We start from the raw sequence: 27,123 nt of genomic DNA, 5'->3' as shown, positions 1-27,123 counted from the left end.
GCTGATACAGACTAACACGGCTACCACTCTGAAACCATACAGAGACATGTATACTTTAGCAGAAGTGTCCTGTGAGCTGTACTTTTTGGTATTCAAAATCAGTTTTAGAGTGCACAGGCAACAAACCCAAACTGTATATTATGCATTTGTCAGACATACACCTAATAGAGCCTACAAAAAAATTTAAACATTTCATCCACAATACTTAGAATGCAGTCAATTTACTTACAAATAAAATCTGTATATATAGTAATTTCTGGAAAAAGATTAAGGATTTAGCATGTAAATCAAGTCTAGCTGACAAAGTGTCAGAGTTCAACATCACAGTCTCTCTCGGCAAATATTTTTCACAACACCTAGAATAACAGGGTTGTTAGGTGTTGTTACTACTAAATTACCTTACAATAAGGTTGTGTGTGTATACCATGACTATTTTAAATATATTTGGCCAGGACAATATTGTTTTCCAGTGTAACATGCAAATCTCTCTTAAACACCCATATTAATCTTAAGAATATTTACAGTATCCAACAAACAAATTAAACTTTTGTTTCCTGGTTTTAAAAAAAAAAACAAAAAACTTACTAGGGTCACTCCAACTGATACGCGAAAGCAGTAATGAAAGTTTTAATTTAACATATACTATCATTTTGAATCATCTGAGATCCCATGCAAGAATTAAAAAAGCAAGTACAGAAAATATGTTAAGAATCAATGAGACAGAAGAACAAACTTACCTACCAGTTAAATTAGTAAATTTACAATAGTAGTCAGAATCCATACATTTGATTTTATTTACAGTAGATATGTTAGCTTGTAATTTGACTTAAGTTTATTATATAATTGTTTTTAAAAACATTGGCTTATTTGTTGTTACAGCTGTGCAACCATTTACTATAGACAAATATAACAGGCGTATTTTTGACCCAGCAGCAAATGTATATTTCAGTCCCATTACACAGGATCAGCTACCCATGCCGCCCCTGACACCCCCATAATTAATACAAGTTGGAGCTTTGCAAATAGCAGATATTAGTATTAAGAATGCCAGACATAAATCCCTGTGCAATGAATGAGGAAGAGACACTCACCCAAGCCAAGCCTCCTTTCAAAATCTGTTTCAATAATTTCATTCAAAATAAATTTAACAATGGATAATAAGAGAAAAGGCATACTACTGCAAACATGTTACTGCGTTATTTCACAAACTGTCTCCCAGGCAAGCTGTGTTAGGGGTGCTCCCTCAACATGGCAGGTGCCGAGCAGAGATTATTCCATCAGTTTCCAACAGGAGCCCAGGTCCCTTGGAATAAGGAAAAATAAACACCATAAAATGTGCCAAAGGGGAAGTCCAGGAACCCTGAAGAGAAGAGAACTTTCTTAAAAGTATGATTGGCAGTTACCTAGAGGACTTAGAGCAGTTCCAAATGAGCACAGCAACTTTGAGAATCAGTAGAGATGGACTTGTCACTTGCCTGTTAGTTTTCTTCTACCTCCTCCTCCCCCAAAGATTCCTATTCTTTAAAGGGGAACTTTCATGTATGGTTACACCGTAACAGGAGTAGAATTAGGCCCAATACATCCACAGCCCAGAAAGAGCCATTCATTATAGCTTGCTCTTTAGATTTTCAACCATCTCCAAAGCCCAATTTGGACTCAAAGTTGCTCTCAGTATCAGTGTGAGCGCCTGAAAACATGTTTGTTGCTTTCAATTGAAGATGCAAAATTTGAGACTTTAAACATGAAGCATGCTCAAAAGTAAGTATCAACACAAGCAACTGCTTCAGGATAACTTTATAAGAGTCACTCTTAGAGTTGAGAAGGTTTTTTTTAAAAAACAAATACCATGGGAGTCAACAGCTGGCAAAATAGCTCTAACAGCATGATTAACATCTATAACATTTCACTAGTTAGATTTGTTTGTTGTCTTTTTTCAGACGACACAAGCCCAATAAGAGGCCTATGTGTCACGACAAACTTGTAGTGATTGTTTTTCAGAAGTTCTCTTAACTCACTTTAAAAAAAAAAAAAAAAAACAACAGACCAAGTTAGTGCAAAATAACGTAGTTTAAAATCCCAAAAGAATTGGAATCAAATGTTTGGAGAAGCTACAGCTTCTCTACTAGTAAAGGTTTCAACCAACTTAAACTTCCAAAATTGGTTTGGCCAGGAAATTGCCCAATTTACTCTGCAAGGAGAAGAGACTTACAAACTGTGAAGAAAGTGTCACAATCTGAATTGTAGATCATTAAGAAGTTAGGCTGGTTTGAAATTTTAACGATGTTTATTTGCTTCCCTTTAGCAAAGCAATTATCCCTTCAAAAATTCCATACAGCAGAGTGTCCTTGAAAATTCACATGCCTGTTGTAGCTGAAGAAAGCGTATTGCAATCAGGCAAAGTTAATAATTTTTACTGAGTGGTTTGCGGCTCTGTCTTGCTCCCTGTGTGGTCAATGAGAGTTTGCCATGGTCTTCAGTGGGAGCAAGATTGGTAACTACGTGCACCAGTATGTTACCTTCCATTGGGTGGTAGAAGCTTAGAAAGGACATGAGAGCCAAAGATTTTCTTTCACTTCAAGACATAGCCACCCATGTTTTGGAGTTATAGGACCAGGTGTGGCAGATGTGTGCAGTTTATTATTGTTAGATGGAAGCCTTCCCTTAGTTGGCTGATTTTGATCCTCTAAAAAATAAAATATCCTCATACTTGCAAATGTTTAAGATTCAGAACACATTCGTTTTCAACAGAAGCTTTGAATAAGCTGAACATTTTAAGACAAAAATGGCTCCTCTCAAGTTTTGCAGTGTCTTGATAAAGGTAGTAAGTCTGTGGCAGAATCGGGAACAGAACCCCAATCTCAAGTAGTAGACCCATGTCTTAAGTATTAGACTGGTGCCTCTCAGGCAATTTTATTCAAATCTCTAATTAGGTCAGCTGAGAAGTCAGTAATGCTTACCTAAATTTGAAAGCGCATTGAAATGTCCTATACAAGTGCAAAGCATGATTAGCCACTCCATTTTTATGAATAACTAAAGGTCAGAGACAGACAGACACTTGAATAAGAAACACTGAAGCCTAAAAGGGTTTCACAGACAGAGATTACTCTATGTCCTGCATCTGCTAACCTGACAGGATCTCTTTTTAAAAATCTGCATTTAACATGGAGATAAGATGTGCATGTTAACTACACAGCCTATCACATGAGGACTGAACAAGATAGGTCTCCACAGAAGGCCCCATCTCAGATCAACCAAGGTGAGAAGGGAACTATTTCAACTGTCTAGCCAGAAATCCCATAATCTGGAATTTTTAGAACAGTAGGACTGACCATACAGAAAGCTGTATTAAAAAGTTGCATGGCTACACATTCACGAGTCAGGAAGCATGAAAACTATGGTTGCACATTCAACAATAAGACATATGCATTACAATGGTCTTGTATGATCACACAACTACTTATCTTTTGGCACAAGATATCATACAAATTCCTCCCTGCCCCCTACACACATGCAGGTGTGTATGAAACAACCTGTCACGCTAGACACTGGACCTTACTACTAATATATGGAGATATACCTATCTCATAGAACTATGAGACCCTGAAAGGTCATGCAGTCCAGCCCCCTGCCTTCACTAGCAGGACCAAGTACTGATTTTTGCCCCAGATCCCTAAGTGTCCCCCCCCACAAGAACTGAACTCACAACACTGGGTTTAGCAGGCTAGTGCTCAAACCACTGAGCTATCCCTCCCCCCTAATGACAGACCCTAACCCATGGACTAAAGAGTCACTCTCTCTTGCTGAGGGCAGCAGGTTCTTACCCTCCTTGCAGACCAACTAGTTGAGGAAAACATGACTGCTAGCTTAGCAGAGTGCGGGTAACTTTCAAACAGCCCACAGGAGGGACCGAAGAGGCCACAGAAGTTAAGAGAAGAGGAACTCCACTACTGCATACCTAAAGAAAGTTGCATGGTATTATGGAGATGCAGTAGCTTTTACAGGGTTAAAGTTACAATCCGTGTCCTACTGTAAAGAAAGTTCTCCCCCTCTCCCATTACCTCCCACCCCCCAAAAAATCCTCATGGGTTTTCATCAACTAGAATTTGAACTGACATTTCTGAATATACTACGTTAGAAAGATGTATAAAGTAGCTCCTTTTCGAAGTTTTAAATGTTTATGTCCCTTTGCCCGCCCAATGGTACAACACTTCAAGATTCTCCACAAGTAGATTTTACTCACTAATGGTGGGCAGCCTCACTGTATTTAAAATCCATTAACAGTAATTAGATACACAGTGATAAATGCTTTATACATGCTTATTAAGCAGATATGTTTTGAACTGGCTTGTGAATTTTTAAAAGCAAGCATAATCAGATTTTAATGGATATTATTTGAAAGTTAAATACTTATTAGTAAAGATGACTGAAAGGAAAAAGCCAGATAATACATTCTACAACTGCCACTAATTACCATTTTTTTTTCAGTAAGTACATTGGGGTAATGCTGTCCATAAGCAGTATATTTTAACTGACAGATTCCCCACTCCCCTATAGCAATTTTGAAATCACTAGGGTAATATGGCTACTGGTTTCCAGCATTTATTGTATTTTGGCCAGTACCCATCACACCTTTAAACTAAATATGGGTCAACGAAGATGCAAAAAAAGTTCTATGCAAAGGCTACCAGAAGCTTCCAAAAAATCCAATGAAACTTCATTTGAATAACCAGTTACGGCCATTAGATGACATATGTACTTACTTACCATACTTAAACACAAACAAAAAGTGAATTGTTGATTATGAGTTACAACTCCCACAAACATTAACAATGCATTTAGAAATGCCTACTCTGTCAAGTCACCACTAATTAAACTATGACCCAAAAATAAATGCTACTCTTTTATGAATGTCAACTGACTACAAAACTCAAAACTCCATAACTTTAAATCCATACATACAGATTATTTTACACTCAAGAAACAGCAGTGATTTCTTTACCAAAAATTCTATCTTAAGTAACTGAATTTCACAGTTCACTATCCTTAAATGGAAATACTGACAACCAAAATCCAAGTAAAAACAATATACCTACAAATCCATCACAACACAATTCTGACCCCCTGAAGTATGCACTTCTTTATACTTGATGGGTGTAGCACAGAAGTGGGCAAACTTTTTGGCCCGAAGGCCACATCTGGGAATAGAAATTGTATAGCAGTTCATGCATGCTCACAAAATGGGGTTGGGGTGCGGGAGGGGGGTGAGTGGCCTGGTTGGGGGTGTGGGCTCTGGGGTGGGGCCAGACATGAGGAGTTCAGGGTATGGGAGGGGGCTCTGGACTGGGGTGTGGGGGGTGAGGGCTCTGGGCTGGGGATGAGGAGTTTGGGGTACAGGAGGGTGCTCCGAGCTTAGACCGAGGGGTTCGGAGGGCAGGAGGGGGATCAGGACTGGTGCAGGGGGTTGGGGCACAGGGGTGGCTCAGGGGTGCAAGCTCTGGGCGGCACTTATCTCAAGCAACTCCCAAAAGCAGTAGCATGTCCCTTCTCCGGCTCCTATGCAGAGGCACAGCCAGGCAGCTCTGCATGCTGCCCTGTCCACAGGCACCACCCCTGCAGTTCCCATTGGCTGTGGTTCCTGGCCAATGGGAGCTCTGGGTGCAGCGCCTGGGGTGGAGGCAGCATGCAGAGCAGAGCCCCCTGGCTGCCCCTACGCATAGGAGCTGGAGTGGGACCATGTCTGCTGCTTCCGGGAGCCGTGTGGAGCAGCCCCCAACCATGCTCCCCAGCTGGAGCGCCGGAGCGGGGCAAGCCCCAGACCCCATTCCCCAGCGGGAGCTCGAGGGCTGGATTAAAACGGATGGCAGGCCAGATCTGGCCCACAGGCCACAGTTTGCCCACCCCGGTACAGCATGTTTAATGAAGCTATTCATTTCCTTACTTTTAGTCCAAATTTCTTAAGTAATTGAAAAAATACTTACCCAGAAAACTTAGTATGATTTTTTAAAACAAATTTTCCTTTTTTACATAAAAAAAGCAATGCTATGGTCATTTTTTATATTATGCTTCTTAAATTAAAATGATTACATTTTCACCTCTGTTACATTCTACAGAACAGGAAAAGAAAATAGTGAGTATCCTAGAGTAAGGCTTCTAAAGTATTATTCAATATTAAAACCATAGCTACTATTTCAAATTCAAGATACAGCTGTACTGATTTACAATGTGTTCATGAGTCCTTCATTCTTAGCAAATAAATGTAACTTGTACCTTAAGAAAAACAGTCATATATAGTGGAGTTTTTATAGTTCAATCTTTTTGGGTACACAGAAGTGAGGTGATAAAAAGAACACGCTATTCTCTCTTACTACGATGAAAAAGTTCAAGCTCTTTGCATTCTAGGAAACCACAGAATATGTTCTGCTTCACATAAAGTGGTTAATACATATTCAAGTGTACTGCTCTGGTTGCAGTGTTAAAATATTGGATATATCAAGTCAAAGTACTGCATCTTTCTTCCAGCAGAGTCCAAAATCCTTATGATTCCAGAGCTGCCTTTGGTTATGTAGGCAAAGTGTTTTCTAGTCCCACATTGTGAAGCTTTTATTAGTTTTGTTGACTGAACTGTGTCTTAAGTTTGAACTTTAATCACAATTTCTCATACATCTCACCCTTGTTAACTGCATAATTTCTGCACTCAAAAGCTTTCCCCTTAAAAAGTACCTAGCTGCTCTTAAGCAAACTGAGAATGAAAGACTCCTATTTGGTTCCATTGTTCAGACTGAAAATATGCATCTATTAAAAATGCTAAAAAAAACAGAACAGGCACATTCCACCGATATAAGGTTGAATACCATTCTCTTAAAAGAAGACTCTTGCTCTGTCCTGCTATGTTCGTGGAATATTCAACAGGTTGCTTAGAAAGAACGTGGTTACTTCCTAATGTGAGTGAATATGTATTTTCCCAGCTGAATGGCAGCTGATCTTCTAGCTAGATCACAACTTTGTATACATGTATACAGACCCTCATTAAGACTTATTGCTGAAGCCCCCAAATATACACTGCTCTAACCTAATAAGTATACACACACAGTCCAAACTAGTTAATATTTACTAACAAAGGGATTGGATACCTAGATTACATTACTACAACTCATTATCTAGTTTGTCTTCACTATTACTACATTATCAATGAAATTACAATGAGTTTTGAGACAAAAGAATCAAATGTCTCTGTTAATTCCCCCACTCCACCCCAGTATCTTCAAAGCTACTGGCAAAGATGCTGGATTAGTTAGGATTCTTAATTTAAACACAAATGTAAATAAAAACTGAATTTTTAAACCCACTCCAGATTTGAACATGGCTGGTTCACTAGTAGCAACAAAAAACTATGAGAAATTAAGAAATGCTATTTGCTAGGTTTAGAACATGTTTGCTTTCCTACCACCCAATACAATAATATAGTCTACTAATGGGAATAAAGTATCACAGTGCCTTCTGCTAAGCACTGTTCATTTATGTTTTAGAGGTGTGCAAGGTGCTTAGCTATGCAGTCTAAGTAATTTTACAATTTGTCAGTCTCAGTTTAGTGTGTACAGGTTGCTGCAAAAAGTGAATTCAGATGCAGAAGTAGACTGGAATATCACTATTGTTTCAAATGTTGAGAGCAAGACCCTCTGATGGAAGAGTCTGTTGTCCACAAAAGTGTGCATCAATTCATGAACACATTTGTTCAGAAACAATTTCTTCCAGCACACAGAGAATGGATACTGTGAATGCTGGATAGCTACCATTTTTTCTGTGATAGAACCAATAGCAAAAGAACTAGTAAAGGATTTGATTACACATTACTGAAATGTGGGCCTTGTGTTCTCAAATGAAGTCAAAGAACAACTGACTCTTTAAAATGAGATGTTTAAAAATACAGATTTACTGGCACTCCCTACACTACTGGACCAAAAGATGGTAAAATTCCTTCCCTCTCCCCACCCCCACCATCACTGTTTTGAAAGAGATTCAAATGACCTTCCTGAAGTCCCCAAATTTCCCCAAAACGTGAGCACTATGCCTGGCTTAGTTTAAAACAAATACCTCGCAATTGGGGGGGTACCAAAACAGAACAAACTGAATCTGCATTAATAGTCTTGGTACCCCATGCCAGATACCAGTGGCAGCTGTGAAGCTTCCTAGCACAAACCCTAATAGTTTAAAATGTCCATTGTAAAACCAGTAGTAAGGTCATCACAATGCTACATTTGTGACGTGGGTAGGGGTCATCCAGATGTGGTAGTGGCGACAGTGGTATAGGATACAAAGGAAAACAGCCAGCTAGGAAGAAAAAGAGAAAAATGACTTGAAGAAAGCTGCAAAGGAAAGAAGGAAGGGCTTGGCTACTGAAGAGAAACTGCAAAAAGGGAAAAAACAGCTAAAGGAAAACAGCTGAGTCCTACAAAAATAATGTAAGTAAGCCTTTCTGAAGGGGAGAGGTATCAGGGAGAAAGAAAAGATGACAGACTAAAGCACTTAGGAACCACCAAATGTTTAAACCGATGCCTTATGGTGGCAGGAGGGGAGAGAAGGGGAGGAGGGAGAGAAGTTGTCCCTATAGATGAAATGTAATAGGAATGTTTCTTACCTGTTAACAAAAGTTTTAAAAAGGTTAAGAAAACAAAACGATTTGTATTCTCTGTGGCTCCTTGCCCATTACAGGATATCCTGGCAACAGCAAAATCTTTCAATCTACAATATTAGCAGATTAGCAGGACTGAATTAGGTTAAGATGAAGTAGATTTCTTCCTATAAGAAAAAAACAAGACATTTTATAATTTCATAATGTTAACAGGTTTCCATTAAACAGCTCAAATAGCAGTAATAACATGAAGGTGCTGAGTTCCAAGCTACTGGGGATTGAGAATATGAAGGAAGAGAGGGAGGGAGGACACTGGTTTGGAAGAAATCAATCCTGATCCCTTAAGTCATATTTTTTACATAGATGGTCTTTTGAACAATTCTAGAAGAAAGCTGTTGTGGCTGTTTCTAGTCTGTTCAATATTCCCCCTTTTCTCTGCCATCTCCTGTTTTGAACAAGGTTTGGGTATTCTTCACATTGTTGTGGGTATCTGAAACTATCTTGAACAGTTTTGACCCTCCATGATTGAAGACTATGTATTTAAGACACTGCTTTTTACCTTCAAAAAGGAAAAATCTGGTCAATACCTGTAGTGTGTCTTTGAGGATCTGATTTGACTGAATTTATACTCACCTGCCTGCATTCCCTCAGATTTAGGGAGCAGAGCAAGATTTTCTACTTTTTTTTTTTATGGTCTTGCTCTATCATGACTATGTTTGAGAATCTATTATACTAAGTGCTGATCTACACAAATTTGTACATTAAAAAGATTTAGTTAGTTATTTTGGCACAAGTCTGTGTGGGCACTTCAGAATAAAATAAAAGTGGCTAAAGTTAGTTCACTTAAGGTTGGACAAATCAATTTTAGCCACTTATGAAGTGGCCACACAGATTTGCACTAAACAAAAACCATGTTTTAAAACAGACTGTTAAATTGGTGTAAGCCAAGTCTCCTAAGTGACCAGTCCTTAGAATTGGGAGAGTTCTTAGTTTGCCACTCAAAGGAATACAGATACTGAGGCACCAGCAGTTGGTCTCAGAACAAGGCTCACCTGCTTGTGCCTCAAAGTGACAAATGGAAAATTTCTTACAAATAATTTCTTTTGTTAGCAGCATCGCCCACAGTTCTTGATATCTGGGCTGCTTTCCTCTCTCTGCAACTCCTGCAGGCGGATCAGCATTTTGGAGCTCCATGGTCTGGCCATGTCCCCTCAACTCCTGCTTGCTTCCAGGACTATTATTCTCACACTGTAAAACCTGCCTATTATTAACAAATATTCTAGAGATAAAGTAACATACACTAGACCAAGGAAGATGATCTCACGGTAACAATTTCACTTAATACTCAACCCTTGACTCATGAGCCATCCAGGGGTGGGTAGAATTGTGGGAGAGACTGCTAGCAGAAAGGAAATCAGTAAGAAATTTTCCATTCTGCAGCCCAGCATCTCCCACAATACTTGACCACTGGGAAGTAGCAAGCAGATGTAGAGAAGGTTATAGACAAGATCAGAAAGGACAGGGAAAACAGTATCCCTCCCCATCAAGAATATTTGCTCCAAAGGCAAAACAATTTCCAGGTCACTACATGTATCCTTTTGGCAGGAAGGTACTGCCTCTGCAGAGCACAGGAAGTCCACCTTGCAGTGTTTTGACAAAAAATGGTAGCATTTGACCAGGTGGCTGCCTTACAAAATTTCCACAGTGGATGCATTAGCTCTTTCTGCTCGAGAGATCTCCAGGGATCACATGGAGTGTGCCCTGACACATTCTGGAACTCGAATCTCCAACGCCTTGTACTCTTTCACAGTGCATTGTCTAATCGATCTCGCAGTAGAGGATTTGGAAGTTCTGATTCCTTGGCATTTTGAATGGAAGGATACAAACAGGGCCCCAATTTCCTTGTGGAGTCTGAGGTAAATTTTCAGAGCCCTTTTGGCATCAGAGGTGTTCCACCTCTCCTCAGTGGAATGCTGTGGCCTTGGACAGAAGGAAGGTAGAACCATCTCTTGGAAACTGTGGAAAGAAGAGTTCATCTTCAGGTTAAATTATTCTAGAGTTCTGAACACCACTTTATTCTTATGAAAGATACACTAAAGGTTCCTGCATCGAGCATGTTGCCAGCTCTGACACTCACGTGGAGGATGTGATGGCTATCAGAAAGCAAGTTTGGATGAACAAAAAATGCAGACACTTGACATCCAATGGTGCTGGACTGGAGATCTCTGCTGAAGCCTTATTAGAGAAAAATCCAAGATAGATGGAATTCCTGGATTTCTAAAATTTGCTTTGTGCTCCTGTCACCATTTGCAAAACTTGGACCAGATGAAGAGTATCTGCCTTGAAAGCGTACTCCTTTTAGAAGAAAGAAGTGTTCTAATGACTTTGGAGGACAGACCCAACAATACTGCACTTCCCTTTTGTTAGGCAGACTATTATATGCAGCCAGTTCACATATAGATGAAGCAGAAGACCTTATGAGATGTCCTGAATCTTTGGGAGCTGTAATGGCAGTCCCAATTTCAGCTCTATTAAGTCCAAAAATCAGGGTCTCCTCAGGCAACGCAATGTCATCCATGTTACTGTAGTCTGTTCTAGTTTTATTTTCTGGACCACCTTCCCTAATACCAGGAAGGATGGAAAAAACAGACAGATTGCCTTGTGCCCATCTGTGGGATAGGGCATCTGTTTGCCTGGATTGGGGGTCCACTTCCTTAGTGAAGTACTTTGGTCTCTAATAGTTATGTTGTTTGCAAATAGGTCAGTTGAGGACAGGCCAAATGATTGGATGATTAACTCAAAGACTTCTTGAGTCAGGCACCCTTCAGAGTTGCTCACCTTGTGCCTGCTGAGCCCTTCCTGCTTCTTGTTCAAGTCTCCCTTTATGTGAAGGTGAGGAGAGAATGCGTCACCCATCATATAATTTCCATTACTTCATGGTGTAGTGCTGAGGTTCTTGTTTACATATGCAACCATGCTCATGTTATCTGACTGAATCAGAATGTGGTTCCCCTCCAGGCTGGACTGGAGCCTTTACAGTACAAGCCTGACTAATCTTGGTTCTAGGCGGCTTCTGCTGTGGATCCTTTTCTCCAGGTTCCAGATGCTTTGAGCTGTGTGGGACCCCAGGTGTGCTCTCCAGCCTTCCAGACTGGTGTCAGTTGTGAGGATCAAAAGTTCTGGAACACATATGGGCATGCCCTTGAGGACAAATGCCATGGCTGACCACCATTTTAAGGAATTGATCACCTGGGCCAGAACCCTCACTTATCTTTCACACATTCCAAACAGTAGTTCCATACCTTTAAGATGGAGCCTCAAAAGTATCTGATATATGGGTGCATCCATGGAACCATCTGTATGCATGAAACTAGGAGGCCTAGCAGTTGAAGATCAGTGCAATAGTGGGCCTCTTGCAGTTCCAAAATGGCAAGACGAGATCTTTAATCTTCTGGAACCTCTTTAGAACTGGATTTATCCATACAACTGAGGGGTCTATGTCCACTCCGAAGAGAGTTATTTGGGTGGATAATAAAGCCGTGCACCTACAGGAGCTTCAACGTTGGGGACATAGCTCTGCGTGCCATTTTTGGGGATGACCTCTGATTAAGAGGTCATCAGGAAGCAGTACAGATGAATCCCCTGTGACCTGAGTCTTGGTATTATCATCAACATCATCTTTGTAAAGAGCCTCATGGCCAAGGACAAGCTGAATGGAAGCATCTGATATTGCTATCCAAACCTTAGGAACCAGTGATGGCACAGTCTGATAGAGATATGGAGCTATGCATCCAGTAAAGTCACAAAATCCTCCTGGGTCAGGGATGACACAATAGAGGTTAGGGTTCCCATCCAGAACTGTCTTTTCTTCATTTGAGTCTTTTGAGATCTAGAATAGTTCTAATTCCTCCTGTATGAGTCTGAACAATAAAGAAGATTGAGTAGAACCAAGGATCTCTCTTCAGAGGGAAGGCTATTATTCCCATATCCAGCAGGTGAGAAATCTTTCTGTATTAGATTGCGCTTTATAGGGTCATTCAAGATACGAGACTGGAGGAAAAATGGATGGGCTGGCACCTGTAACTCAAGGGAGTATAACAGATTAACTGGCTCCCTGACCCACTGGTCCATGGTCAAAACAACCCATTACTCCAAGAAATGGGAAATCCTGCCCCCAAGCTTCAGCTCTAGGTGGAGACAACTGTGGTCTTTTTCATAAAGAGGCTTGGGAGCAGCAGTTTCCTTGGGTGTTTCCTTCCAAGCCAAAATTCCATGTTTTTTCTCTGGAAAAACATGCTAGCCCTTCACTGGTATTTGTGCGATGATGAAGGCTGAAAGGAACACTTTTGTCTAAAGACTGGTTTGCACTCTCTCAAATGCATGGTGTGGAAGGGACTGTCTAGATTTTGCAGCATTGGCTAGCTTCTCTCCAAAAAAGCAAGGCTCCCTTGAATTGGGCAGAACACAGCACCTGCTGGAATGGCTATTCACCTTCCAGAGACAGACACAGGTGGCACTGATCACTGAGCTAGAAGTCCTGGCTTTGGCTGAGAATTTCATCACACCCATTGAAGCATCACAACAAATGTTGTTGGCAGGGAAACTTTCTTTAAAACAGAGCCGAAGTCAGTGTGATCCTTGAGGACTCAGATTTCCAGCCAGGACAGAGATGTCCTTGGCAAAGCAAGTAGCTGCGAGGAATGCCCTGATGGAGGCTGAGGAGACCTCAAAGTCTTTTTTGAAATTGGCACAGAGCCTGACAATTCACCATCCTCTGTGCAGGATACAAGGAAGTCAGAGGACTCGTACCTCCTAGATCTTTTACGCTTTCTTCCCTTTTTTTGCTCTCTCTGATTTTTTAGCTTTTTTTTAAGCTCTCTCCCAGCTTGGGAGAGGTTTTTTGCGGTTAGACTTGCTGAGAGCCTGAAATCCTCTTATGAGATCACTTTGGAGCCTCACCTCCTAGTCCCATTCCCCTAGGGAGGGAGACTGGGAAAATGCTTTCAGAGCTCTCCTGACCAAACTGGAAAGGAGAAGCAGAATTCATAAGAATGCGCACTTATCCCAGGACCCATTTTAGGACTGGGGAGTGGGGAATTTGTGACTTCACAAGTCTGCTCTGTGTTCTCAAGGGGTCCATAGGAACTCCTATGTCAGCTGACTGGAGTCGCCCTTTTCCTTGGAGTGTCTCCCTGCTCTGCCCAGACTCCTTGTCCATTTTTCCCCAAATGGGAGTTGCAACTGTTATGGATACTGGGTGCAGGCTGGGCAAAACTTACTGTCTGTCGAGTCGGAGAGGGCAGTCTCCCAGATGGAGCACCATTTGGATTTCTTTCAGTGCTTTTTCTGCTGCTCTACCATACCTGGAAGGTGCAGAGGAGCCAGCAGGGAGGCATGACAGCTGAGACTCCAGGGTTTTTCCAACATCCAGGTAAAAAACTAACCAGGGGAAGGAAGGGCTGGGAACGAGAACATTTTTGTCCAAAATTTTGACCCCCCCCAAAAAAACAAAAAAAAACACCTTAGACAAATGTCAAGGCGAGATCTGTAAGAACTGCTGCCCACATGCTACCACAGAGGCAGAGAAACTGGAAGCAAGAAACAGAAGCTTGAAGGGGCATGGGCAGAGCATGGAGCTCCAAGACTTTGATCTGTCTCTGAGCTGCAGGGAACAGAGAGCAAGCCAGATATCAAGAACTGTGGGAAGCTGCTATCAATCATTTTTGCTTTTAGCAATCCTGAAAAGACGTGAAGGAATGTCAAAATTGACATGCAACAGAGGAAAGTATTACCTTGTCCACTTTTATGACATATAATAGCATTTCCCTATGTTAAGTTCTCCTCACACCTTCTATGGGCCATCTTAATTATCACTTCAAAAAGTTTTTTTTCCTCCTGCTGATGATAGCTCATCTCAATTGATTAGACTCTTCCTGTTGGTATGCATACTTCCACCTTTTCATGTTCTCTGTATGTATAAATATCTCCTGTCTGTGTGTTCCATTTTATGCATCCGAAGAAGTGAGCTGCAGCTCACGAAAGCTCATGCTAAAATAAATTTGTTAGTCTTTAAGGTGCCACAAGTACTCCTGTTCTTTTTGCAGATACAGACTAACACGGCTGCTACTCTGAAACCAGTCTCAAAGATGTTTCCCCTGTTTTGTTTTGTTTTAATTTAAGACTCTACCAGGTTAGACAAGACCTGATTTCTGTGGTAACTAGGGAAGTAGTGCAATTACAACAAAGAAAAGCTAAAAACTCACCAAGCAGAGGGGAAAGGAAGGTTTTAAAACAGAAGCAAATTTGTGGTCTTGAAAACTGATGTCCATGCTTAACACTTTGTTAAAGGAGGCACTGCTGAAGTTTTAACCACTTCTGTCCCTTTCATTAAAATGAAATAACTCACACAAGAGCCCTAAGTAGTCCTCCTGCAAAGACATATGTTCTGACCTTACAATCTTGATATTCTATGGTCAAGTATGAGCAGGATTTTTTGGAATTTTCATTATGAAAACCTTTAAATCTTTTGTAGGTCCCCTTTAATAATGCCAACAACAGGCATATCAGCCTAGAGAAAGATAGTACAAAACAAATAACCCATTAACCATTTTAATAGTTCTGTCTTCTGAACTTGCTGAGCAAGCAGGGACTTTTAAATATATTTAGAAGTTAACATGTACAAGAGGTTATATCAAAATTCTAGCAGAAAAGGTAGCCAGTTCCAATACCAAGATATTTTGTAGCTTACACATGAGGTTTTAGAACTAAAACCCACTATTTCCAATTTGTTTAGACTATGCTACATTTCTTAAAGACCCAAGGCTTCGCAGTATGCAAACACTTACATATCTTCTTCAAGACTAATTTTAGTAACAGGCACTTATACTGAAGGCAGTCAAAAAAATTACTGTGTCAAAATATTACACTAATGTCAAGTATCTGTTCCTCCCTCTTTAAACCTTTATTTCTGAGTGTCATATACATTTTCCAATCACTTAGTCAAATGATGACCAAGAGAAGGAAAAGAAACTATGTGGTAACCACATCTGAATTCAGTAGTTTCTCCTAGAGCCAAAGATATTGTCTACAACGGGTTTTATCCATCAGAATAGCTACACTAATGCAAATGACTAGCCTAGATAGAATGCAAATCATGACTCTTTCCCCCCACCCCGCGCCCGTAGCATATATCCAGTGTGAGAAAGTTCCTCCTCTACCTTGGTGGGTCCTGCGCTTATTGGCGGATTTGCTTGCCTCACAGATTCACCCTGTGGGTCGGGAATCAGCCCAGAGACCTTCCCGTCTGGTAGAAGCCACAGTCCAGGTCAATTCCTCCCATGTTTGATCAGGAGTTGGAGGTTTGGGGGGAACCCAGGCCCGCCCTCTACTCTGGGTTCCAGCACAGGGCCCTGGGCACTGCAGCTGTCTAGAGTGCCTCCTGGTACAGTTGCATGACAGCTACAACTCCCTGGGCTACTTCCCCATGGCCTCCTCCCAACACCTTCTTTGTCCTCACCACTGGACCTTCCTCCTAATGTCTGATAACGCTTGTATTTCTCAGTCCTCCAGCAGTATGGCCACTCACTCTCAGCTTCTTGCATGCCTCTTCCTCCCAGTTCCTCGCACGCACTTCCTCTCCTCTGGCTCCCTTTGGCCTGACTAGAGTGAGCCCTTTTATAGCATCAGAGGGGCCTTAATTAGAGTCAGGTGCTTAACAGCACCACCTGACTCTTAACAGGTTAATTGGAGTCAGGTGTTCTCATTAGCCTGGAGCAGCCTCTGCTCTGGTCACTCAGGGAACAGAAAATTGCTTATCCAGTGGCCAGTATATCTCCCTTCTACTACTCTGCTGTTCCCAACTGGCCTGGGTCTATCACACCAGGTAAAAACCACACAGCGCAGACAAGGCTTAAAACCAGATCTTGTGTAGGTCAAGTTCAAAGGTGAAGGTAGCCTTAGTTACTAATGGTGTGCACAGTCAGAATCATCTCCATGCATGTTAAGAATGGCCATGCTGTGTCAGAACAATGGTTCCTCTATCCCAATACTGAGTCTTCCAACAGCAGCCAATGCCACATGCTTCAGAGGGAATGAACAGAATAGAGCAATTTAGCAAGTAATTGGAGATATACCAATCTCCTAGAACTGGAAGGGACCTCGAAAGGTCATCGAGTCCAGCCCCCTGCCTACACTAGCAGGACCAATTTTTTTTTGCCCCAGATCCCTAAGTGGCCCCCTCAAGGATTGAACTCACAACCCTGGGTTTAGCAGGCCAATGCTCAAACCACTGAGCTATCCCTCCCCCCCAGAAGTGATCCATTCTGTTATCCAGTCCCAACTATTGACAGTCAGAGGTTTAGGGACTCAGAGCATGGGGTTGTTCCTGACCATCTTGGCTAATAAGCATCTAATTATTTTCTGGACACATCTGTAGTTTTGGCTTTAACAACCACCCCTGGCAACAAGTTCCACAGGTTCGTTATACTGTGTGAAGTAAAACTTTGTTTGTTTTAAACATGCTGCCTAATAGTTTCATTGGGTGAGACCCCTGGTTCTGTGTGTTATGTGAAGGGATAACACTTCCCTATTCACTTTCTCTATGCCATTCATATTATAGACTGCTACCATATCCTCCCTTGCCCATCTCTTTTCCAAGCTGAGTAGTCCCTGTCTTTCTAGCCTCTCCTCATATGAAAGCTGTTCCATCCCTAATCATGCTTGTTGCCCTTCTGTGTACTTTTCCCAATTCTACTATATCTTTTTTTGAGATGGGGTGACCAGAACTGCACGCAGTATTCAAGTTGCAGTCATACTATGGCTTTATATAGTGGCATTATGATATTTTCTGTCTTATCTATTCCTTTTTTTCTTGGACTACCGTTGCAAATTGAGCAGATGTTTTCAGAGAACTATCCACCATGTCTCCAAGATCTCTTTCTTGAGTGGTAACAGCTCTTTTAGACCCCATCATTTTGTATGTATAGTTGGGATTGTGTTTTCCAATGTGCATTACTTTGCATTTATCAACACTGAATGTCATCTTTCATTTTGTTGCCTACCCACACAGTTTCGTGAGATCCATTTGCAACTCTTCGCAATCAGCTTTGGACTTACCTTGGGTAATTTTGTATCATCTGCAAACTTTGCCATCTCTATTTACCTCTCTCCATTGTGAAAACTGACCATTTATTTCTACCCTTTGTTTCCTATCTTTTAACCACTTACTGATCCATGAGAGGACCCTCCCTCTTACCTCATGACTGCTTAATTTTGCTCAAGAGCCTTTGGTGAGGGACTTAGTCAAAGGCTTTCTAAAAGTCCAAGTATACTACATCCACTGGTCCACCCTTGTCTACATGTTTGTTAACACCCCTCAAAGAATCATAATATTGCCCTCTAATGAGAGAAAATGGAAGGAGAGGAAAGACAGTAGGGTTTTTTGTTTATTTTTAAAACACTTGCTTTAAACGGATATTTAAAAGGATATTTAGTTTCAAGAGGAAGTATCCATTTGTTACTTATTTGGAGATAAATGTTTAAGTTGAGCCTGGTACTACAGGTATCCTGCATTGTTTAAAAACTCCCACAACGACTGATTTTATAATCAGAAGAGTGAAGTGTTTGGAACCTATTCTATTCCCTAATAGGCCACTTTCTTGTGGCCTAGCAGAAGCAAAGAATGAAACTGACTAGTCCATTTCAAATTGATGCACAAGCAGCAGAGCAGGGAAGGGAAAAGCAAGTATAAGGATGGAAAAGGAATAAAAAGATATTGAAGAAAAATGACATACAAAGAGTGCAAGAAAGTATCAGAAGGTGATGTAAGGAAAGTGCAGGAGAAAAAAATCAAAAGCAAACTGATCAAAATTATGGTGGCAACTGTGTGACTTGCAATTACTTTGTCACGAATCTAAACAAGAATAGTGATAATTGGATTTGTTGCCAAATGAAGTTCAGAGAATTTGCTAACCCTCTCCCCCCTTTTTTATTTTAAAACACACACACACAAAATGTGTAAAATGTTACTTTATGGACCTGACTTTGGAAGCTATTGACTGCCACCTGCAAAAGCAATAAGCACCCTCCACTGTCATGGAAATCTAGGGTGTTCAGCAGGTCATAGGGCTAGTGATGTACTTTTAATAGTAGTACTTCTACTCTCGAGGTCATATGCACAGGCACAAGCCTGTAATTTTGGGGCTTCAAGCATTGCAGTGAAATATCTGTTAGATGGTATCCAGAAGCATGTTTAAAAAAAAACAAAGAGAGTCTTCTGGATCTAAGTCTAAAAACTCTCTAAAACAGGATTCATAATAAGGTGCCATCTGAACTAATTGTCCCCCTTTTGAAAACACACTCCTTACCAGAAATCTGGCACTGGGGCATGGTTGCAGTGTGCATATTGTTGTGTATTAATTCAGATGCCTTCAATCAGACCAGGAGATACTTTTACAAATACTCTTATAAAAAAAAATTTCATCCAACCGATAGTGGTCCAACTAATACAGTGAGAAAGTGGAAAACCTAAAAAGCTTATTCTGAAGGTAATCTAATAAAAAAGGAACTGGATTTGTAGTCTTTATTGCTTACAAATTAAGTTTTACAAAGCCCCAAAAGAAGTTTTTCTACTTTATTTTGCATCAGAAATTCAAGTCTTCTCTATCCTAGAAAACTATAGGTGACTAGAGAACTAGTCATTTTTGAGTTTGGTTATGTTTTAATTTTATTTATTTTTTTAAAATATAACAAGGAAGTGAGACCTGACTGAGAGAAGCGATTTTTACTCTGACAGTCTTAAATAGTTTTAGACAATTGTTGGGAGAAAAGTTCTTTGTGAATGGTTCTAACACCCCTACCCGTTAACCTAAAAGCTATGAAAGCTTCCAGTCAATGATTCATCCAAGAAATCCAAGAGATAAGGAAACAAGGATCCAAACACCATTCAGGTTTTTATAACCCATGAAGCAGCAAAGGCGGCACAAGCCAAATGTTTTTTTCAGGTCACCTTTAAAGGAACCAACAACACTTTAAGAGTAAAGCTTGGTCTACACTACCAACTTATGTCAGTATAATTATGCTGCTCAAGGGTGTGGAAAATTCACACCCTTCAGACGTGCAGTTATACCTACCTAACTCCTCATGTAGACATCGGTGCTATGTTGAGGGAAGGGCTTCTCCCACTGACATAGCTACTGCCTCTCAGGGAGGTGGAGTACCTATGCCACTGGGAGAAGCTCTCCCATCAGCATAGGTAGCATCTTCACTAAGTGCTGCAGCTGCACCACTGTAAGCTTAGACAAGCCCTCAGTAGGAACACTACGAGCTTTTCTATGCATGGAGACAATCAGAAACAGCTACTTCACTTTCAATGCACACCCTACCTTAATCAGAGTTAACTTTCATGTGTAGATAAGCCTAAGAATGGCCTTTAATATCTAAGCTAAAACACACAACTCTATATTGCTGGAAATACAACAGTCACAATGCTGAAGCGCCTCTCAAAAAGACCCAACATCTCCTTGCAACTTATTTAACAGCAAGCTTTATTCTTGGTCCATTTTGGCCAATTTCAGGGTCACAGGAATTTAAAAATACACCTCTACCCCAATATAACGCTGTCCTTGGGAGCCAAAAAAATCTTACCGCGTTATAGGTGAAAACGCCTTATATCGAACTTGCTTTGATCTGCTGGAGTGCGCAGCCCCGTCCCCCTGGAGCACTGCTTTACCACATTATATCTGAATTCGTGTTATATCGGGTCACATTATATCGGGGTAGAGGTGCAGTAAATTTCATTTCAGATATTTAAATATGAAATTTCACAGCGTTGTAACTGTAGGGGTCCTGACCCAACTCTGAAGGCAGCAGGGCAGAAGTAAGGGCGGCACAGTATGGTATTGCTGCACTGCTATTGGTGGGGCACCGCCTTCAGAGCTGGGAGCCTGGCCAGCTGCCACCGCTCTCAAGGCAGTGCAGAAGGAAGGGTGGCAATACCGCAACCTCCTACAATAACTATGCGACCCTCCCCTGCAAAAAAAAATCCTTTTTTGGGTCAGGACCCCAGTTTGAGAAATGCTAGTCTCTCCTGACAGACCAGTTTCTGGCTCCATTTTAATGTTCAATAATACAGGAATGGGAAGGATCTCCTTTCTATGAACCACTGCAAAAGATATTACTAGCCCCAGATAGCAGTGTGTTTCCACTAATGGCAGATTACATGCCAGCACTGTGGCATCCCTTCATCACTGTCCACTCTCTCCCTGTGGAATTCAAAATGGCAACTGGGAAATGCAGATAGTGGGGAAAAAAGCCTCCTTGAAAAGTGAATTTTCACAAGAAAGGCACATTTTTGCTAGGACTTTCTTTTTTTTTTTTTAAACAAACAGCAACCTTACATTGCCATCCCCATAAGCATGCCAGTTTGTAATCACTCAACTGTGCAATGAGCCACCTGAAAACAGTGAACTCTGGGTGGACGTGTGGAAATGGGTTCCCTTTACAAATCTCGTCCATAGGTCATTAAATTTCTCCTAAATACAACTGGAAGTTTGAATTTTGTCCAGATACATGCTGAGGAGGGGGGACTAAGCAGGATGACAGCAGAACTGTGTGTTTGCATGCAGTAACAACAGGCTAAGGTATATGGAACTAACACAGCATCTAGTTGATTGCATCAAATTCTGACCCAATCCTGTGGGGTGATAGCTTTAAGCTTTTCCTGTGACAGGAACTCCAGAGAGGTAGCCACATTTCTGAGAAAAGGCATATTTCTCAATAACTAGCCACCCCACTCCATTTACAGATGTGCTGTTCACTCTCTATACGTTTGAATACTTCGTGGCATGCACTGCTGTTTTCCCACCAGCAGCTTGGAATAACTTCTCTGCCAACTACAAGAACTTATGTCCTCCAAAATGTGGAATGCCTGAAATGATAGAGAAGCCTTTTGTAGCATGTATGGAAAAAAGCAGTTGTAATTTTTAACTTGCCATTTTTTGCTGTGATTAATCTGACTGTGTCCAGGAAGCTTCTGTGGTCTGAAACATCACTCAATATTCTGAAGTCCAGTTTTAAAAAGTAATATTTAATGCTCTTGAAATTCCACAAGTATTTTTTCTGTGCTCCTGCACTGAGCTATTGGAGACAATGACCCTCTGTGTCTTGTCCTATTCCAGCCCCTTGACCTCTAAAAGTTGCAGTAACTCCACAGCATGCCCACAGTGCAGCAGAAGCCTGGGTCAACGTACCTTCACAGACTATTCCTAGAGAAGAATTTGTGATTAACTTATGGTTGAAGTCCTGGAAAGGGCCAACAAGCAGCTCCAATACCAAAGACAGAGGGACTTTTGGCTAGAGAACAGGCATGGCGAGAGGCAAGAAGAAAGACTGCACAGCTTGAGGATAGGATTGCAGCATGGGAGCAGACATTTGCTTCACAGTTCCTAGAACAGGAAAAGCAGCTACAGGAGGATGACAAATCTCAGCAGAAAGCTGTCTGAGCAGCTGCTATCATTAACGGCTGCAAGAGTACCGAGTCCTGCTGCACCTGCACCATGGCGTAAGTCTCTACTGCAGTACCCTCTGCTGCAGCCCAGGAACAGCTTGGACAACTCTGTGGATGGATGGCCCATGCAATCAGGTCCCTCATCATCTGGGCAAGGCAACTGTGCCCCTTGCAGTCCTCCATACTGACCCCCTCCCCTGTGAACATCTCTACCCCCCCCCCCCAACCCTGGTGCCAAGTGCACAGCAAAGGAAAAGAAGAATGGGAGAATGGCCAGGGACATGCAATAGTAGGTGGTTTCTGTCTTGTTCAAACAGTGAAACCATGTACTTGTTCATGCACTTTTTACCATTTTTTTTTTTTAAAGAACAAAGATTGTTACTGGTGTTTTGGTGAGGTAATGGCAGCTGGCCTGCCTGGCAATGGGTTAATGTGCTTTTCTAATAAGTGTTGGTTGGTTATAAACCTTCTTAAAATAAAAAGCTTAACCACCACATCACATCATACAAAGTATTTCACAGAAAGGTAAACACACAATCTGGGAATTTGTATGCAAACATTTTCTCAATACACAGTTAGCTGCATCAATCCATACATTCCGTACAGCAATCTATACTGTGATTCAGCTCCCTTCCCCATTTGATAAGTCAGGTCATCCATAAGGACACTGCATGGCAATCAACCCTCTTAACCTCCAAGCAATCAACCCCTTCCCAACACAAGCACATTCATAAAGGTACTATTCTCCTTCTTCCATTGGCCTACGTAAGTCCATATTGTGGGAGCACAAAGCATCCCTGACTTTTGTTGCCCAGGTACATCCAGCTCTAGCTGTGGGAGATGCACCTTCCAGCTTAGTGTACTGGTTCAGCAGTCCATGTCATAGGTCCGTTCAGGGGGAAACGGCTCATATTTGGCTTCACAGAGATTGAGAAGAGCGCAGCAAGCCACAGTAATGCGCATAGCACTGACAACACTGGAATACGAACACATCTGTAGACATCTCCAGCAGGATTTCAATCTGCCAAAAGAACATTCATCTACCATTCCATAACCTGCTGAGAAGGTAAAAGACAGTTACTCACCTTTGTAACTGTTGTTCTTCGAGATGTGTTGCTCATATCCATTCCAATTAGGTGTCGCGCACTGCGTGCACGATCATCAGATGAGGCGCCCCCCTGGAGTGGTGCCTTTACAGCGCCGAATATATACCCCAGCCGACCCAGAGCCCCCTCAGTTCCTTCTTGCCAGCTACTCCGACAGAGGAGAAGGAAGGCAGGTTTGGAATGGATATAAGCAACACATCTCGAGGAACAACAGTTACAAAGGTGAGTAACCAACTTTTCTTTGAGTGCTTGCTCATATCGATTCCAATTACGTGACTCCCAAGCTTTGCCTAGGCGGTGGGGTCGGAGTGAGACGTCGCAGAGTGGAGAACCGCTGAGCCAAATGCTGCATTACCCCTTGACTACTGGACAATTGCATAGTGGGAAACAAAGGTATACACCAATGACCAGGTTGCTGCCCTACATATCTCCTGTACAGGTACATGAGCCAGGAAGGCGGAGGACAAAACTTGAGCCCAAGTGGAGTGGGCATTAAGGTGCGTAGTTAGCACACCAGCCAAGCCATAGCATGCATGGATGCAAGATGTGATCCAGGACAAGATGCACTGGGTGGAGACCAGGAGGCCCTTCATCCAGCCTCCCACAGCTACGAACAGCTGTGGCAGACCTCCTAAAAGGTTTAGTTCGTTCGATGTAAAAGGCAAGGGCACTGCGAATGTCTAGGGAATGCAGCTCTTGTTCTTGTTGAGAAGCGTGTGTCTTCGGATAGAAGACCAGGAAGAAGATGTCTTGGTTGACATGGAAGGCAGACACTACCTTAGGAAGGAAGGCAGGGTGTGGTCGCAGCTGTACCTTGTCCTTATGAAACACCATATACGGTCCGATGTAAGGGCTCTAAGCTCTGACACACATCTAGCCGAGGTGACAGCAACAAGGAAAGCTGTTTTCCAGGAAAGGTAAAGGAGCAAGCAACTGGCCATCGGCTCAAACGGGGCACCCATGAGTCTGGATAGGACCAGGTTGAGGTCCCACGTAGGGGCCGGATGCTGAATTGGAGAAGACCAAGCGCCCATTTTCACCCAGGTGGAAGGCCGAAATTGCTGCTAGGTGTACTCCGATGGATGAAACTGCTAGGCCCTGCCGTTTCAAGGACAAGAGATAGTCTAAGATGGTAGGTACTGGCGCCTCCAGAGGGGCAATATTGCTCAGAGCACACCAGTAGGAAAAACGCTTCCACTTGGCCAAATACGTGGACCTAGTAGATGGCTTTCTGCTACCCAAAAGTACGTGCTGCACTGAGAAGCAGCAATGTAGCTCAGATTGAGTTAGCCATGCAGCATCTATGCTGTGAGGTGGAGGGATTGCAGGTCCGGATGACAAAGTCAACCGTGTTCCTGAGTAATCAGGTCCGGCCACAACGGAAGTGGAATTGGAGTGGTCACCGACAGATCGAGGAGAGTGGTATATCAATGCTGCCTGGGCCACACCGGGGTGATCAAGATTAAGCAGGCCCTGTCTCTGCGCAAGTTGAGAAGGACCTTGTGGACTAAAGGGAATGGAGGAAAGGCATAGTACAGGCGGTCTTTCCATGGTATCAGGAAGGCCTCCTATAGGGAACCTGGGGAGCATCCCTGGAGAGAGCGGAACACCTGGCACTTCCGATTCTCACGAGAGGCGAAAAGGTCTATATGGGGAAACCCCCACTTCTGGAAAACAGAATGGATAACGTCCAGGCGAATCGACCACTCGCGAGCCAGAAAGGATCTGCTGAGGCAATCTGCCAAGGTGTTTTGGACTCCTGGGAGAAAACGCCACCAGGTCGATTGAGTGGGCTATGCAGAATTCCCACAGGTGAAAGGCTTCCTGACAGAGGGGCACGATCGCGTCCCCCTTGCTTGTTGATGTAAAACATGGCCGTTGTGTTGCAGTTTTCACAACACAACGGCCCTGAAGGTGCTTGCGCAACACCTGACACGCCAGGCATACTGCTCTCAGTTCCCGTACATTGGTGCACAAGAGAGATCCCTGCACATCAAAGGCCCTGTGTGCGAAGGTCCGCGAAGTGAGCGCCCCAACCCAAAGATGTGTCCGTGGTTAGGACCAGGGAGGGCTGCGGGGCAAGGAATGTCACCCCTTCACATACCAAGTTGAGGTTCAGCCACCAGATCAAGAAGGTTAAGACTGCCATCGGTACCGTGACCACTGTGTCCATATTGTCCCAGTCTGGGTAGTACATGGTTGAGAGCCAGGCTAGAAGAGGACAGAGGTGAAATCTGGCGTGTCTGGTCACAAAGGTACAAGATGACATGTGTCCCAGGAGACCAAGGCATGTCTTTGCCGTCGAGGTCGGGAAGCTTTGGAGGCAATGGATAATAGTTGCCATGGCCAGAAAGCAAGCGTGCAGTAGGCACGCACGGGCGACTCTTGAATCTAGGACTGCTCCAATGAAGTCTATTCTTTGGGTCGGCTCCAAAGTGGACTTTTCGACATTGAACAGCAGGCCCAGCTGTCTGAACAAGCTCATGGTGAACTGCACATGAGATTGCACTTGGTTCCTGGAGTGACCCTGAATAAGCCAGTCGTCGAGGTACAGAAACACTTGGATCTGATGTTGACAGAGTGAGGCAGGTTGGGGGGGGGGGGGCACGCCCTGGTTCTGGCCCATCTGAGGACTAGACTGTCTCTTCCTACGACCCCAGATGCATCTTCTAGAGAAGTCCTGTCTCGGCCAGGGATTAGGGTAGGTGCACTGTGGTTGGGGTCCGAAGGGCCTACGTTGTGTCACCGGGGTATGCATGCCCAATGAACGCATGATGGCCCAGTTATCCTTCAGCCACTACAGTCTGGAGTCAGTCTTGTCCAAAAACAGACCATGGCCATCAAAGGGCAGGTCCTGAATAGTCTGCTGGAGATCCCATGGGAGACCGGAGACCTGCATTAACGAGATGCGGCGCATAGCTACACCTGAGGTTAGAGTCCTAGCCGCATCTATTGAGGCCTGCAAAGATGTCTTGGCTACTTTCTTGCCCTCCCCCAGTAGGGCCCTGAACTCCTCCCTGGACTCCTGAGGAATAAGCTCTTTGAACTTTCCCATCAAGTTCCAGGTATTATAATTGTAGTGACTCAAGAGGGCCTGCTGGTTAGCCACTCTGAGTTGTAAGCTGCCAGTAGGATAAATCTTGCGCCCGAATAAATCCAGGCATCTAGCGTCCTTGGATTTAGGAGCGGGAGCTTGTTCGCCACATCTTTCCCTCTCATTAGTGGACTGTACAATGAGGGAGCATGGTTGGGGGTGAATATACAAGTATTTGTAGTCTTTGGAGGGGACCAAGAACTTCCTCTCCACCCCCTTGGCAGTGGAAGGAACAGAGGCCAAAGATTGCCAGATCGTATTGGCATTAGCCTGGATGGTCCAAATAAACAGCAAGGCTATACATGTCAGGGTATTGGCAGATAGAACGTCCACTACCGGATCCTCGACCTCCACCACGTTTTGTGCCACCCTGCGAAGCAACTCTTGGTGTGCACGGAGGTCTATAGGTGGGGGGCCAAAGGACATACCTGCCACCGCCTTGTCAGGCAAAGACAAGGAGAATACTCCAGGGACTAACGGGTCCTGGGGCAAGTCTTGCTGGGGAGGGTCCAGCTGCCCTAGGTCCACCATGTTAGGGGCATGGGCCTGAGCTGAGGGCAGGGCAGTCGCCTCTGAACCCCCCCCCCCCGGGGAAGGGTGACTCACAGTGGCCTCTGGTACCCGGGGTTCCGAGTGGGCAGAGCGAGAAGCCCCCAGGGGACACCTTGGAACTGATGGTATGCCCAAAGGGTCCAAAAGGACCACTGCGGAGGTCCCTGACCAGGATCCTGCCCCTCATCATGTCATTGGCTAGCACCGTCCACATCCTGGTCCTGGATATGGTAGCCAC

General features: G+C 43.1%; 1 protein-coding gene across 1 annotated transcript in view; it reads right to left on the bottom strand.

Moving 5' to 3' along the window:
• PPP6R3 (protein phosphatase 6 regulatory subunit 3) overlaps positions 1–27,123 on the bottom strand; it is a 136,742-nt gene that overhangs the window by 85,335 nt on the left and 24,284 nt on the right. The window contains exons 5-6 of the mRNA XM_045013936.1: positions 8,636–8,796; positions 1,176–1,303 (exon numbers count right to left, since the gene is read on the bottom strand). Coding sequence (XP_044869871.1) covers positions 1,176–1,187 — 12 coding nt within the window. The 5' untranslated portion in view covers positions 1,188–1,303; positions 8,636–8,796. The remainder of the gene's footprint in view (positions 1–1,175; positions 1,304–8,635; positions 8,797–27,123) is intronic.

Source organism: Mauremys mutica, chromosome 4 (genome assembly GCF_020497125.1).
Source record: "Mauremys mutica isolate MM-2020 ecotype Southern chromosome 4, ASM2049712v1, whole genome shotgun sequence".
NCBI lineage: Eukaryota > Metazoa > Chordata > Testudines > Geoemydidae > Mauremys > Mauremys mutica.
This window is presented reverse-complemented; position numbering and strand designations above follow the sequence as displayed.